This window comes from Spermophilus citellus (genome assembly GCF_964194105.1).
Source record: "Spermophilus citellus genome assembly, chromosome: 2".
Lineage (NCBI taxonomy): Eukaryota > Metazoa > Chordata > Mammalia > Rodentia > Sciuridae > Spermophilus > Spermophilus citellus.
The window spans coordinates 23,894,921-23,911,867 of NC_138183.1; the positions used below are offsets into that span (position 1 = coordinate 23,894,921).

The 16,947-nt window shown below is 42.8% G+C and overlaps 1 protein-coding gene across 5 annotated transcripts in view; it reads right to left on the minus strand.

Annotated features, from left to right (window-relative positions):
* The window catches only part of PALM2AKAP2 (PALM2 and AKAP2 fusion), a 470,283-nt gene that overhangs the window by 253,283 nt on the left and 200,053 nt on the right, over positions 1-16,947 (minus strand). For 4 of the 5 annotated variants that reach the window (XM_081280060.1, XM_081280063.1, XM_081280062.1 and 1 more), the window contains 2 exons: positions 9,298-9,378; positions 973-1,103 (listed from right to left, as the gene is read on the minus strand). In XM_081280060.1, coding sequence (XP_081136186.1) covers positions 973-1,103; positions 9,298-9,378 — 212 coding nt within the window. Of the gene's footprint in view, positions 1-972; positions 1,104-9,297; positions 9,379-12,291; positions 12,307-16,947 lie in introns of those variants that run through there. The other variant, XM_081280061.1, reaches the window with a different exon arrangement.

The window sequence follows — 16,947 nt, forward strand, 5'->3', positions numbered from 1 at the left end:
AAACTAATTTTATTCCTATTTCACAAATCTGTCTTCATTTTTTTCCCGGCCTTCTGCCAATAACAACACCTACTCTTTCTCTTATACATAAGTATATATAGCTTAAATGGCTGGTAACAGTTCAGCCATAACCTTTTTTGTATTCTAAGAAAACATGTATATATGTATCATGTGTGTATATATGCGTGTGTGTATGTGCTTACATGTACACACCAACTTTTTCTTGGCCTATTTCCCACACATATAAAGTTTAGCCAAGCTACTCTGAAAGCTGTTTAGGGGACATTAGGATCTAAGCAAAATGGGGACAGAAGCTGAAGTATGTCTTTGGGGTTCACTATCGAGACCCATGATTGCAACAGTTCCCAAGTGCAAGCGTACATTTCTACTCATGGCTACCCAGAGGTCACAAGCAGGTCACCTGTCTCCCAGAATGAAATGAGATCCATAAAGAAGGCAACCAGCCCTCGGAGCAGCACAAGTGGATAATGCGAAGCTGACTCAAGGAGCCCAGGCACACAATCTACAGAGGCACCCTCACTTGCCCTGCCCTAGGCAGTCTTCATTTCAACCCCAAGACCCTTAGCTACCATTTTCTCATTTCAAATTGATCCCCTGTAGCAAATATGCAAACACACCCCTTGCTGGGGCAATAACTGCTGACAGCCTCATTCCCAGGAGGAAAAAGATAAAAGCCGATAAAAGAACTAAAAATGGGGCAATCTGCAAAAGGACAAGGTACTCGCAACACCTCACTGGCCCAGGAAGACATCACTGTACTTACCGTATTGCACCCCAATACAATACTCAGTACTCTGAGCAGTAACACTGGGTCATGAGGGAAGTTGAGGGACACCCTACACGCTCTGTAGCAAGGTAATTCTAAAGCGCTGGGAAAAGTGACCTCATTGGGAAAGGCCCCCTAGAGGCAAGAAGTGGTCCCTGCACTGCCAACCTCAGCAAACCACCTACCTCTGGATGTTATCCTCCAGCTGCTTGACTCTGAACTCATCCTCCTCAGACTGCCGCCGCCTGGCTTCCTCCTCTTCGGCAGTTCCAGCGGGGATGCCCTGCAGCAGCCATTTTTCCCGAAGCACTTTGGACTGTGGGAATGAGGGAGGATAACAGACAAGATGACACCTTTCCATCCACATCCTGCTCTCCATCGCAGGGCCTGTCATTTTAGCTCCGCCCCTCATCAGCTCCACCTGGATCGCTGCCTTCACTTCCTCACTGACTTGGCTCCCCATTTCCCTCCAGCCCAACCTCCAGCGAGTCGCCAGAGAGACTTATTTCCACATTTTAAAAATTCTGTTAAATATTTGCTAAGAACCCACCACATGCCCAGCATTATTCTGGCTGCTAAAACAAAACAAATTTCTGTCCTTTTGCAGCTTCTACTTTAGTCAGGAGACAACAAACATTTTATATACACATAATAGACATTTACACACACTCACACACACATCAGTGTATCTACTTTCCCCTAGATGGTGCTGCTGGGAAATGCAAGGGTTGGGGAGGGATATGGAGGGTGTTGCTATATTTATAGGGTGGGTCCAAAAGGCTTATTGATAGGTTACATTTGAGCAGGGACACAGTACAGAACCATCCACACTCTAATCTGGAGAAAGTGTGGCCCTGAGACAGCTGTTGGTGTCTATTTTCTATTATTAAAAAGAAAAATCAAGTGAACTGTATAATAAATATCCATGTGATCTCATCTGGATTAAACAATTATAAACATTATGCCATATTTTCCCACATGTTTTTCACCAAAGCATTTTAAAGTAAATATCAAACATCATGACATTTCACCCATCAATATTTCAGTATGAGTCTCTAAAAAAAGGACCTTTTCTTCTATGCAATTACAACTTCATTGTAAAATTTCCTAAATCATCCACTGTCTAGTCCAAGTTAAAGTGTTCTTTTAAAAAACTAACCTATGTTGTGTCTCTTCTTAAAAACTTTTTAATGACTCCAAAACCTCCCTAGCAGTGGTCCCCAACATTATTAAAAGCATACCCCACCTTGTATAATATATTATGCAGTCCCTATGAGGACTCAGGGCACATGACAGATTCTTCCCAGTAACAGAGGCCAGTGAGGGAACAAAAGGAGTAAAAGCTAAGAGATCAGTCAAGGCAGAGTGAGGACTAGCTTCCCTAATTCCTTAGCATCACCTCTGTCAAGAAATTTGCAGTGGTGGGGGAGGGGATAGGATTATAGCTCAGTGGCAGAGCACTTGCATAGCCATGTGTGAGGCACTGGGTTTGATTCTCAGCCCCACATAAAAACCGACAAATAAAATAGAGGTCCATTGAAAACTAAAAAATTTTCAAAAAAATTTTTTTAGTCTGATTAAGTAGGATGAGCAGGGTAAAGGCCAACAGTCAGGGCAGGCAGGCTCAGAGCAAACTTTTTGTAGCTCTAATGAGCAAACCTTGCACAATTCCATAGACTCTCATCTTTCTGTTGGACTGCAGGCTGCTTATTATGAGCCTATACAAGGAGTTTTTTAAATTACCAGTATTTAGTAACAGTAATTTACAGTTCCCTAATGGTTCTGATTCACCATTCTACAGAGAAATCCAGATGCCACTCATTCATCACCGTGGTGACCCTGCCAGATGCACAGTTTGGTCTAGAAACCCTGCATGTCCAGAATGGACCCTTTGTTAGCAATGCATCAGCAGAGGGTGTAAAGCCAGCCATGGCTTTTACTGGGTGTGTGTGTGTTGCCATTTAATTATAAATCATTTCATTATAAATCATTGCAGAGATCTGTTTTCATTCTTACAGCACAGAGAGACAAATTTATAGCAACTGACCTGCAATTTTCCAATACAGATATAAAGACATGTAATTTGTTCTTATATAAGTAATTGCTAACTGTACTGCTAAAGTGATTGGCCACAGGGTGTACTTTACTATCCTGCCTCACCCAGGAATCATGTGTGTTTGTGTGTGTGTGTGTAGGGGTGGGGTGTAGTTAAGTGGTAAAACATATGCTTAGTATGTATGAGGCCCTGGGTTCAATCCTCAGCGCCAAAAAGCACCCAAATAAGATTGACAAAATCGGCAGGCACCACTGCCTTTCTCCCTAACCTGGATAACTACTTTCCAGCTTCTCCAGTAGCATTTCCTTCTTGATAACCAATCCCATCCCTTAGTTCCTTGCAGTCAGTGATGCATTTTTCATTTATCTGTGAGACTGACGTGTGAGGCTGCAGCTGGTCGTAAGCACCTGCTGAAGGAATGACTCTGAACAGCCATGCCCACACGCTGCATTTTAACAAACATAAAAATCCTCAACTAATACACCTAAAAAAGGCCTTTTAGATGAATTAACCCAATCTTTCTCATGTACAGATAAGGTAACTGATGTAAAGCCACTTTTTTTTGGGGGGGGGGGTATGGGGGAATGAATCAGGGGTATCTGACCACTGAGCCACATCCCCAGCCTTATTTTATATTTTATTTACAGACAGCTTTTGCTGAGGTCGATTTTGAACTCATGATCCTCTGGCTTCAGCCTCCTGAGCCACGGGGATTACAGGCATGTGCCACCTTGCCCAGCCTGAAGCCACTTTTGAAGGTGACCTAAGCAAACAGTGAGAAGTGTCTGGAGCAGGTGGGTGGGGCAAGTGTGAAGGTCAGAGACAAATCAGGACTCACAAGTGTCTATTTTTTGATCAAGTTTAGCAATCCATCTTTCATAATTCTGGCATTGATGTCAGACGTTAAGACTTCCTCACCGTTGCACTATAAAAATATTCATCTGTGATTCATTCTGGAACTTTCATGTTTTGCCTTTCACCCCACCATTCACCTGTAATATGGCTAAAGCTAACATCGGCTGCCACAGTGGATGATGGCTGGAATCGGGTTAATCGGGTTAAACTCAGGGTGAGGCAAAAGTTGTGTTTGCATTTTCAATCATTTTCTTGTGCCCCTACCTCTTCCCCTCTCTCCTAACCCTTTTATTCTTTTCCTCCTCCTTTGTGCCACCTTATATGATCTTGGTTTAGTTCTGCAATTTTGTTAAATGACTCCCTTGACATAGGGAGATGCCAACCCAAGACTCCTGAAAGAAGAAAGAGAGTTTCACCTCCACTCAAACTGTTTGTGGGGCCAGAGGACACCTGATGGGAAAAAGGAAAAGATGTAAAGTTCCTTTATATGGTGAGCTATGGTTATCTGTTGAATATTTAAATTCAAAATCATTCTTTCACATGTACTAATAACCAAGAAAAGTCTCAAATTAGTGCCAAAAGTTCAAAATAGCAAAAGACTCTTTGCAGCAATGTTCCTGATGCCTTAGGCCAGCTCAGCAAATGACCTTGGTGGGCTGACAATAAATATTTCACAGGGTCATGATTCAGCCTTTCATCTTTTTCCCATTCAGTTGTCTCTACAGAAAAGACTGTGGCCTTTAAAATATAACCACCATTTTCATAGCTTGGGTTAGGAGAAAACTCTAGTTGGGGTTCCCTGCTCATGAATAAATCATTCAAAGGCAGCTTATGTATTGAAGCTGCAATATTAGCAATTTGATTCTGACAGTTCTGACGGTGTCAGACAAACCTTTACAAACGTGAAAGTCCCCACGGAGCACAGGTTGCAGCACTACAGAGCTCACACTCTGTGCTGGGACTTTAAACAGCCCAATAAAATAGACAAATCTCTGGCCCTTCAACCAAGAGGCAAAAGGGAATATTAAATTCAGTCTTCTCTGAGGTAACACTGTAGTTGATTTATTAAAAAAAAAACTCACATGATCACAAATCTTATTATGAAAACAATAAACAATAAATAATTGTTTCCATGGAATAAAAAACCAAGACAGTTTTTCAAAAGAAGAATGTTGATGGCTCTTGCCTTATGAAATATTTCAACATTAAAGAGCCGTTGGGATTAAGCAAGAATGGCACCGGCCCCCAGATGGGCACAGGGAGAGAACAAAGGAATCCACAAACAGTGGACTTGAGAGTAAGGGAGTATGTGATATAGATGACATTTAAATCAGGGAAGGAAAGGATGAATTAATCAGTGAATCAAGTTGAGACAGTGGTTCATGATGAGGGAAACGTAGATTCTTACCTCATACCTTATGGGAAAATAAGTTCTAGGTGGGTTAAAACTACTGAAGTATAAGAAATCTCATAGGTAAATGTTTGAGATTGAAAATCTTCCAAGGATGACATCCAAGTCAGAAAGCATGAAGTAAAACAAGGTTTGTTGTAATTTCACAAAAATCATAAATTTTTGTATGGGAACTTAAAGGAACCCACATGTAAAAATCAAAATAGAGGTAAAGGTTAATGTAACGAGGACTCTGATGTTAATATGATCTCATTTTACTAATAGGCTGGTGAGTCCTGTAGACAAGGGTTACATATCTTAATCTATAAAGGTACCTTGCAGGGAAAGGATAGCAGCATACACCCCATGTGGGTTATATCTAGGTGGGGAAGATGCAGTTGATATTTTCATCTAGGTATGTTCTTATACGTTTAAACTGAGTTTTTGCAATGACCACACATTTCTTCCTTTTACAATAAGCAAGAATAATCCAGCAACCAAAATTGCTTACTGGTTCTATTTGTGTTTCTTGGGAATTCCTTCATCATAAGTATTAGTTACTAAACAGAGCTAGGCATCTTCTAAAAAGAAATCTGAGGCTGGGTACAATGGTGCATGCCTGTCATCCCAGTTACTCAAGAGGATGAGGCAGGAGGATCACGAGTTCAAGGCCAGTCTGGGTAACTTAGCAAGACCCCGTTGCAAAATAAAATAAAAAGGGCTGGGGATATAGCTCTGTGGCAGAGCATTTGCTTAGCAGGTACTGTGTTCAATCTCTAGCACTACTAAAAGAAAAAGAAAAAAAGGAATGAAGGAGAAGGAAAGGAAAAAAAGCCTTAAGTTTAATTTGGCCAGAAACTAAAATATCTTCAAGGTTTCCTAATCACTGTGGTGTAGCAGCTCATGTTTTAACATTTCATACTTTGGTCCTTCTTTGCATTAAGCAGTTTGCTCACATGTATAAAGTAATGATATTCCACTCCTTGAAGCTACTGTATATGCCTAAATATTGCAATGAGCAAATATATAAAACAAACATCAAAATGTCAAAACTATGTGCCTTGTATTCTATTTATTTGCTTTGACAAGAGACCAGTGAATCTGTCTAAATAATTCATATCACACTGCATGACAAGAAGTGTCCATAGACTACTTGATTCTCATATAATTCTCATATGTGATTTACATATATGGAATATGAGAATTATATGAAGAATATAAGAATTACGTCTAAATAAAAAGGAAACCAAACTCTCATGGTTTTCCATTTTTCTTTGTACTAGAATATTTTTTTTCCCTTCAAGAGCATCTGGGATTTTACAAAATTAGTGAAATTGGTAGTAATTACTGACATATTTCCTAATATTTTCTACTTAAGAAACCTATAATAATCACTGTGACAAGTCTCCACATGGTCTAAACTTTCTGGAGCCCATAGAAATATAGTTAGAGTGAAAAGCCAGTGGTGACAGCAATTGGCATCTTTCTAAGCAAATCATCAAAAGGAAACAGTTGGCTCAAAGAGAGAGCGTCCTGGGAAGAACCTGATCTTTGGAAGCAGACAGTCCTGGGGTTCAGCCTGGGCTCCCTTGCTTACAGTCTCTGTGTCCTTGAGCCAATTACTTGACCTCATGGATGTATTTCTGTACTTGTGGGATGGGGAGACCAACATCCACCTGGTGGTCACTATTGAGGACAGGCATTTAAAGTATCAGGCACATGCTGGGTATTCAAAAAATACTACCATAGAGGGTAGATAAGAGGTTCCCAGGCTGCTGTACTGCCAGGACAGAGCTGGCTGGCTCTCCTCTGAGGCTCCCGGAGGAGGAAATACAACCCCAGAGAATCTCCTTCCATCCAGGGGTGAGGCCACCAAGCTGGAAACCAAACGATTCCAGGGAAGATGACTCACACTAGTCAAGTTCAGTCAACAGTCAATTGATTTGAAGTAGAACCCATTCCTTTCTGGTGTCTGAAGTGACCTCATCCCTCCATCAGGCCCTCTCTTCCTTCTATCAAAATAATGCAACTATTTTAAGGAGGATGGACTCAGATCAAAGAGTGGCAGGACCAGGAGGGAGGAGTCCCCTGGGCCACAGTGAGGCCTATGACTCCTCTGGCCTTGCCAGCAACCCTTCCTCCCCAGGCACAGAAGCCCAGGACCTTTCAGAGCTGGGGGTCTCTCTCCAGCTGGTACAAGACACACTGTCACCTTTGGAACCTCTAAGCTCTCCTTTTTATTGTTCAAGGCTAACAATCCATCCTCATTATGTCCACACAAGCTTTCCCCAGAGAGAAGACAAGCCAATGCACTGGTCTCCACTTAACTGGATTCAGTCACCTCTAGTCCTCCTACTCCAGACTTCTTGATAATGTGCTGGGTGCACCCCTAGATAGCCAAACTCAGGAAGAACTATCTGATTCCCTTGTTTCCCAGCCCCTGAAAGAACCTCATTGCTTACTCACACAAAACTAAGGCCTTTTTACTATTCTTTCTGTTGACTGGATGGATGGGTAGATGATGGATCAACAGATCAATGGAGGCACAGATGAAGAATGGACAGAACATTCTAACACTGTGACGGACATAGGCAATGAATGAGTCTTTGGTATCTCGTTTGGCACTCAGAAAGATGAGAAGTGGGACAAAAGGAACCTGGTCTTATGACATATGTTCACTGCCTGATTTTGGATTCAAAGAACTCGAGAGCAGAGATGAGCCTGAAGCTGGAGAGGAGAGAGGCTGTCGAGTCAAATCAGCCTCTCTCACCCATTGGGCTCAGCTCACCTTTTCACCAAGAGTTCACAGAGGTTTTAGTACATGTCAGCCTCTTACCGAAGTGAATTGACTAATTGACTGTATTCTGAGCTACAGATCCTGCCCTGTCCAGACTGACCTTGAGCAACTCACTCTGTTCTATCAGTGTTTTAAGTCCCCCTCTCTGGAAGAAGAGGATACTAATTTTAGTCTCAATCTTCCCTTGGGAATGTTGTCAGGAAAGAGTAACAACATATGGATCTTGTCAGGCCCTTACTTAAAAATGGATTTTCACAATGGACAGCATTCTCAGTATCATGCTGTGTTTCTCCCTTTTAAGCACAATTCTCTGGTTCAGGTTACTGGTAAACTGATAAGCATGCAAAGCAGATATAGGTCATGCTGCTCTTTGAAATCACCCACCAGCTTGCTCATGATTCTCATTTTGAGGATTCATTTAGCACAACCCTGTTTTCTAGAGAGGAATAGGAAATGCAACCATGAAGGTTCACTTTGTTTTAAAAATGTCCAAATAATCCCTACTTTGCATCGCCCAGAGACTCAGCACCACCTTCCCAACCAGCCCCCGAGCAAAGCAATTCTATGTATACAAGGTCATGGCAAATTCTCTGGAGCAGAAGGTCTTCCTTAAAAAAAAAAAAAAAAGCCCAGGAGCAGTCCAAAGCAAGTATCCACTTGTAGATGGCCATGGAATGTGGTCACTTTATCCTCTGAACATGAGCAAAGCAACATTCAGCCACCAGTGGAGTCCCTGTGTCAGTGACAGAGCTTTCTCCTGGGCTGTAATCAATTATGATGCTTAAGAGCATTATGCTTTAGAGAGAAATAAATAAATAAAACAGCTCTTTCTCTCCCTCTTTCTTTTTAATACAGTGCAAGGGAGACCCAATCCAGACAAATAAATCCAAAAGCCATTTTTGGCCAACTGCTCATTTTAACAGAACACTTGTAAAATTGCTAAAGTAGAAATGAAAAAGAAGAGTAATCTGCAATGCACAGTGTTGTTCTTTCCTCAGATCCCAGGGCTTTATCTCCCTTTGCTCCGTGTCAAGAAAGATATTAACATTTTTAATTTTTTAAAAAAGTGCATTTGGAGCCTCTGAGCAAAGGCACAGGAGAAGCAGCCCCGGACCATGTGGAGTCTGCTCTTCCAATGTCTATATATAGCCACCACATTTCACAGGCACACACCACCCTGCACCCCATCCACATGCACACTGTGATCTGAGGCTTGCAGAAATCAGAATGCTGTGACGATGCCCTGAATCTCAGAAATCCACAAGAAAAGCCAAGAGATGGTTTCCCGATTGAATGAAAAAGGCTGGTTCAGCCGTTGCAGCGTCTTGGCGGCAGGGCAGGCTCTGCCCAGCTCTCCCGAGTGTGATCTGCATGGCTAATAATGGCACAGGTTCCTGGGATCAGCCGCTTACCTTGGAATGCTGCAGCAGGAGTACCTGCTCGTCGAGCTGCTGTCGTTTGCCTTCTATTTCCGTCTGCCGCTTTCTTTTTTCCTTGAAAATAAAAAGAGAGAGAAAGAGAGAAAGAGAGAGAGAGAGAGGCTGTCAGAGTGGGTGGGTGTTGGCTCTAGGAATGTGAAGGCAGGGAGCAGGAGCAGGAGCGGCACACATCTGTGCAGACACTTCCAAGAGATGCTGGGCACACACGCAGCGTCACCTGCCCGACCGTTGCTGGGTGTGTTGCAGGCAGCAGCCTTCTCCTAACATGTCTGCGGTGGGCTCGGCCAGTGGGAGAAATTCTCCTCACTCAGCCAGACTGCAACGATTTAATCCAGAAGAAAAGGCGGTTTCCACACACGCACACGCACACGCACACAGCCCTGTGCTGTGCAGTGTTAATTTGGAGACAAAGAATAAAAATCTCAATCCAAAAGACACAGGTTGTTACAAACTGGGAACAGGAGGGAATTAAACAAGGGCAGAGGGACCCCAGGGTCAGATTTCTTTTAGCAAAATCATATACATAAATAATATGTTGCAATTTCAAATTTGGTAGGACAGATTATCCAGTGAGGCATCCCAAACAATGTAAATGAGAGAAGTTATCTTTGATCTTTGCCTAAAGGAGCCATGGGGGGGGGGGGGAAACGTTTCCTGGGGGCGGGGCTCCCTGAGGTTTTGGTAAGTATGAATCTGAAATCTGTCTGCATGGCTCCAATTCCCAGCTCTGTATTTGTTACCTGTGTGGCTTCTGGTAAGTTCTTTCACTTCCCTGGGTCTCAAGTAGAGATAACAACTCTACCCAAGCCATACGGTTGGGATGTGGATTAAATGAGAGGATATATGCAAAAGGACTAGAACAAGGCCTGGCACACCGTAAGCACTCAATCATCGTTATTTGCTAATATTCCTATAGTCACATGTTTGCTTCCGGGGAGGTAGTTATTGCCTAGAAACTGGTTTTAAAGGGATGTGTTTCCCTGGCATTCCCACATCCTTTCCACTAAACATATACTGCATTTTTTTTTCCTCCGTCCTTCTCCAGTGCGGACAACAAACATCACAGGAATGTGGTTCATAAGAATAGAAAGGCCTTCCCCTATGAGAGCTTGCTTGTTTATATTTGGCTTCTAACGTGTACAGGAGGATTTATAGAGCCATGTACAGCACTGGGCCATTCTCCTTTGCTCCCAGATGCAGGAAGACATTACAGCACTGTCTTCCTGGGGAAGACAAGGATGCCAAAGTCTGGCCACCCACTCCGTGGATGGAAGCTTTTCTCTCATGGAACGCCATGTTTCTGAGATGTGACTGCACCACAGCTGTTGGAATCAATATCCTAATCATGTGTGTTAAAGCCAAGGTTTTCCACACAATGAATAGACTTTGAGAAATATTAGCTCTTTTTTGGGGGGTGGCATTGGTGGGGGAGATGCTGGGAACTGAACCCAGGGCCTTGTGCATGCAAGGCAGGCACTCTACCAACTGAGCTATATCCCCAGCCCAGCATTTGCAGGAAAATGGATGCTGAAGTAAGCCAATCCCAAAAAAACAAAGGCAGAATGTTTTCTCTGATAAGTGGATGCTGATCCATAATGGGGGGCGGGAAGCGCATGGGAAGAATGGAGGAACTTTGGGCAAAGGGGAAGGAGTGGAGAGGAGGGGGGATGGGGACAGGAAAGATGGTGGAATGAGACAGACATCCTTACCCTAGGTACATGTGTGACTGCATATATAGTGCGACTCTACATTGTGTACAACCAGAGAAATGAAAAGTTGTGCTCCATTTGTGTACAATGAATAAAAATGCACTTTGCTGTCATGTATAACTAATTAGAACAAATAAAAATATGTGCAAAACAACAACAGAAAAGAAATATTAGTTCATAATCCTGAGTCACTAGAATATAATACCTAAGTCAGGGATAGAATCTCCCTGCCAAAGTGAGACCCATGACTATCTTAGGAACTTATCATTCACCAAGGGACTCCAACCAATGGTGCATAATTGATGCTACTTAATTGCAGAGCATGTCCAAGAACAGATAATAATATGACGGTAAATGGGGAAAGTAAGGCCCAGTGGGAAGAGCACACCTGACCAGCATCTGAAAGGCACCACATGACAAGGCAAGAATGTCCAGGCCAGCTGCCATCTCCAGTCCCAGGAATTCTCTAGATGAGGTTATTGGACCTTATCGCTCATTGCTATTGACTATCAAGATATACAATTTTCCTACATTTAAATCCAGAACAAGATATAGTATGTTACAATACAAGATGCAGATCACAAATGTTGACTGAGTGCTAACTACACATCTTGTCACTTCTAAGACTTTCCCTGGAATTCCCACCTCTGTGCATTCACTCATATGCAAAGTTCTCACTCCAGAGTTGCCCATTGGAATAGTGAATCCAAGTGGGAACAATATTACCAGCTGGACTCTGTAGTGGACCTGTACATGCTCAAGCAGTAGACTCATCAGGGATTCCCGTAAACTGATATGGTCAAGGTGGATGTAGGTTGCAAGTTAGTCCTTGAAGAATGGGTAGGATATAGGTACATGTCGATCAATGGGCAGCTCATTCAAGGCAAAAAGAACTATGTGAGCAAGAGTAGAAGTGCTATGCATGTTCCAGAAAGAATGAAGAGGAAAATCTAACTGGGAGGGAATCAAAAGATTAGCTAAGACTAGGCCCATTGATGATTAGACCATGAAGTCTGAATTGTATTGTACAGACACTGCCCTATCTTTGTAAGGTTCTCAGCAAGAGCATGATATGATATTGTATTTTAGGAACATTAATCTAGTGTTGGTATAAAGGAAGGATGAATAGGGGTTGGGATACTTTTCCTGTAAAAGAAACGTAAACATGTAGGCTGTATTAATATTTCCCCTAAGGAAGCACCTAACTGGATTCAAGTTCTAAACAAAAGAGTTGTCAACATACACAACCAGGCCGTACCACTGGCATGTTCCCATCTGTGTTTGACTCTGCGAGACCTTGGGTTTGGCATCAACAGCAGAAGAGGATTCTTTTTTAGATGAGTCCCTTGCACAGTGATGGGGTTAGGTCCCGAAGCCATTCCTAATTGGTAAGAGGTAAGAAGGCAATCAGCCTCTGTTCAGAATCAGGTACGTGTCCAAAAAAAAAAAAAAAAGAATTATGTATAAGTCAAATCATGGTAAACTTGAGTAGGACCCCACTGAGGAACACACCTTTGGTCCTTGACATTGGCCTGATGGATGGCTGAGTTCTGAGCTGTGCTCCTCACCTGGCTAGCCTGCTATTTCCCAGATATCTCCCTTCCTTAACTAAGACAAACTCAGTGACTCTTGGGCCCTTCTTTCTCATCCACTCCAAAGCTCTTGGATTCCATCTCCGCTTTGAGGCCCAGGTCCCCGTATTGAACTAGCAACCTTTCAGGGCATCCCTCCAATTCAACACATGCAATTGCTCTCTCAGTCATCCCTCGCTGGCTACCTTCAGGCCCATTCCTCTTTCTACGTTCTTCATCTCAGCAAATGACCCTACTCAACTCAGATATCTGTCACCCTAGACATTCATCTTATTGAAAGGCAGCGTCCGTTGATGCTGCTTGCCATTTTCCTCATCTTTTGCCTCCACACTGCCCTAACATTCCCCTTTATCTCCTGCCCTGCCCATTGGAACTGTTCCTCATCAGGACCTTTTACTCCCCAGTGAATTCAGCTGCTTGCATTTCATCTTCATCTGGATTACTGAAGGCATTTCCTCACTTATCTTGCCTCCACGCCTTGCTTTCTCTAAGCCATTTCCCACACTACTGCCAGAGTGACATTTTAATACTGAAGTCTGACCATCTGCATCCTTTGCCTAAAGCCCAGGTGTCTCCCCACTGCCTATAAGACAAAACAATGGCCATTGAGGCTCCTATCTCACAGCCTCATCTCCAGCTGTGACCCCTGAGCCATATGCTCCAAGCTCAATAAGAGCTTGCAGTGTCGAGACTTGCTAGGCTGGGCTCATGTCTTCCTGCCTTTACTCTTACTGCTTCTTCTAACACTAATGGATACCTCTTACTGCTTCATTTGACACACACTATTCATCTCTGACAGCACAGCTTAAATATCAATGAAGTTATAGTGACCACCTGTCAGTTTTGATCAGTCCAGTCTTCCTTCCCCTGGGAACACGTCTACACTCACTGAAAATGGAGTTAGTGGGAATGCTAGTTGTGGTCAGTCACAAATACCCCAGCGCATCCTTGTCACCGGGACTTGCACCTGAACCAGTCTGGGCCAATCATACTACCTTATCCCCTTGCAATAGTAACTGCTCTAAGGAGAGGCTCAGTGACCCAAGTGAGACCAACAAGAGATATTCTAGGGCCAGATGCATAAATATTTGCATTTAAAAAACTCTCCCTTCCTACTAGGGTTAAGCTGAGATGACATGCATCTGAATGGCAATTTTTCCCAAGCCACATAGAAAAAAAGAACCTATGTTGGAGAAAATATGGTCAATGCAAAGAGAGAAGTAAAGTTTCAAGACAGAGAAAACAGGATCCTGATACATTATTTGGACCCAAGATCTAGTCACGCATGAAGTTAGTTCCATTGCTCAGCTTCCTAAATTATCTATATTAATAAATCCCCTTTTTGCTTGAACTAATTTGACTCATGTCTTTATCACTTACAACTGAAAGGGTACCGATAAATAGTGAAGCCTTTTCTGCTCCCTTCAAAGAGAGCTCCACACTCCCCCCTTTCTCCCTGCTCTGCATGGGCTATAGATTTTCCACATTAGTATCTTGAGTACTTCACAGTTACACATCTTCTCCATCAATCAAACCATAAGCTCCGGAAGGACCAGAATCTGGGCTGATACATCTCTAAAGCCTAGAGAGAGTATTGCATAATGAACACATGTGTATTTCTAAATTGTGTGTGGTGTGTGTGTGTCTGTATCCCTCTTTCAAATGCAAATCTACAGCCCATGCAGAGCAGGGAGAAAGGGGAAATCATGGAGGTCTCTTTGGATGGAGCTGAAAAGGCTTCACTATTTATTGGTACACTTTCAGTTGTAAAGTAATACAGACATTAGTCAAATTAGTTCAAGCAAAAAGGAGATTTATTAACATAGATAATTTAGGAAGCTGAGCGATGGAACTAACTTCATCGACACTCATGATTTCGATGGTGGCAAAATATATTATTGAAAACACATCAGCCATCCATCCTTGAAACCAGAAGAGTCCTCATGATGAAGACATTAACCAACATGGAATAGATAGGCCAACACTTGTATTGTATTGCTATGCATACAAGAACAGAGTTGGAAAAGCTACTTCTGGGGAAAAAAATCATGGAAAGCTCATTGTGGGATGAAAGAGGGGGTGGGGGAGTGAACATTGCAGGGAAGAGTGTAAGTCCCTGACAGTAGCAGACCACTGGGAGGGGGAATACGTCCCGTCCCTCTAGAGACATCTGGAATAAAGTGATCTCAATCCATTAGAAAGGTTTCCAGATCCCTCCACGATCCAGGAAGCCGTGCAAGCCACTCTCGTTGTCTTTCTGTAAATCATGTATTTTCCTGGCAAGCATTTTCTGGAAGCATTGCAACACTATAAACACTGCAAACTATTAGTATAGTAAGGAGCACACACTGTTCAGATGGTTTAAAACTCTGATGGAAGACAGGTGTCCCAGGAGTTCAGGGAGCTGTCTCCACCTTTGGGCTGGTGAGACTCCCTCTCCTGCTGTCGCCTGGGCATTGGGAAGTGCAAGGTGGTGACTGGGCATGGGGTGGGGGTTGCTCCAGCTGAGCTTGTGAGAAAAAGGGAGAGCATAGAAGAGGGTAAGCAGGGAGGGCAAAAAGAGGCAGAGAAGTGGCTTTTCCTTTCCTTCCTGAAGCTCCATTCCGACGACCCGAGTTGATACCCAGGATCTCAGGGCACAGCAGACAGCAGGAACCAGAGGACCTACTCCAGGCACTAATTGCCAGTAAGAGCTTGGAATTTAGGTAAGAGGAGGAAAAAGAAAAATACATGAAATGGTAAATGCTGCCATCTTACTTCTTCCTATTGCTAGACGAAGAGAACTCTACTTTGACTCTTCCCAGGGTGAACCAGAAGGGACTGACTGTGTGTCCCTCCCCAGTGCACTGATATTTTAAGTGACTTTCTCTGCCAGCTAGTTCCCAGGCTTTTGCAAAACAGAATCAGAGAGAAAGGGAAAAGTACTGAAGAATGACAATCAACAGGCCATTTTAAATAGTTTGCACTTGGAAAGGGGATCGGGGAGGGCAGGGAGGAAAGAAAAGAAAGGAAGGTATGAAAAAGCAAAGAACTGAAATGGCATGCAGATAGTTTGAAGGTCAAGAGTGAAAATGAAAGGCTGAGAGATTAAGATTAAAAGATCAGGGAGAGAGAATCTTAGGTAATTTTTCTGTGGTTAATGAAAACCTCTAATGTTGTCCAGAAGAATCCAGGAAGGACACTGGGATGACTTTTTTGCCAATGAGACCGTGCTCCTCTGTGACTTCTTGCTACAACTGGATCACTAGGGCACCCAGGTTTTATATAGGTTATGCTAACACATGAATTGACATTTTTGAGAATTAAATGATAGAAAACCAACTTGCAAACATGGACCCGAGGAGCTTTATCTATTAAGGAGTCAGAACATCATCTCAGTCATGGTTGAATTATAATTACCTGTTTAATGCTGCTGCAGAGTCAGAGCTATTTATATCTGAGGACAGAAAAGGAGGGTATATTGTCTGAAAACTGAGAAGCATGGTGATCAAGCATAGAAAAATCCAGCAAGTACTCACACAGCTTCGTCCAGCTGCCTTGTCCAGTTATCAGTGAACACTGAGTTTGCTTGGCAGACATGTCCCTATCATTTATCTCATCTCAGTGCTATTAGGCATTGAAACGCATTCTCCAGGCTCTAAAGTCAAGGTCACCAATCATGATCCTGATTACAGTCAGGCTTCCCAAACAGTTAGCTAAACAGAGAGATGGCACTTGTCACATCCTGTCCCCGCCCCGCAATGTCCATCCAATGTGAAATGGCACTTGGGTTTGCAGATGAGTACAGTGAAAGCTGAGTTAGTATGTGATTTTCTGATCCCACACAACTAAAGACTAGAACCCTGAGCTAGTTCAAATGGAAACCTTAAAAGACCTGAACAGCAGGACAAGTGAGCTGGATTTCCTACTATCACATCTTTCTCCCGAGCATGCGACCACACAACCTGCACCATTACCACGTGGAAAATTCCACTTCTCTATTCATTTCTTTTGGCTTAATTTTGACTAGCATTTCTATTTACTCAATTTCTCTTTTATCCCATGTATTCTGACCTTGAGCTTGCCATCTATTGGTAAATGAAGAAACTGCCTGCTTTGTTTCTCTTTTAATGGAAATTATAAGGTCAAGAGAAGGCTTTTAAATAGACATCAATTAGTTCAGAGGAGATCAGGCACATTCAGGGCGGTATGGCTGTTGACAACATCAATTGGTTCAAATTTTAAAACTGACTTTTGAAAGGGTACTTTAACACTTGAAATTTGAGTAAATATCATGTAGAGGTTACAGGCAACACTGTTAGTAATTACAACAGTTAATATAT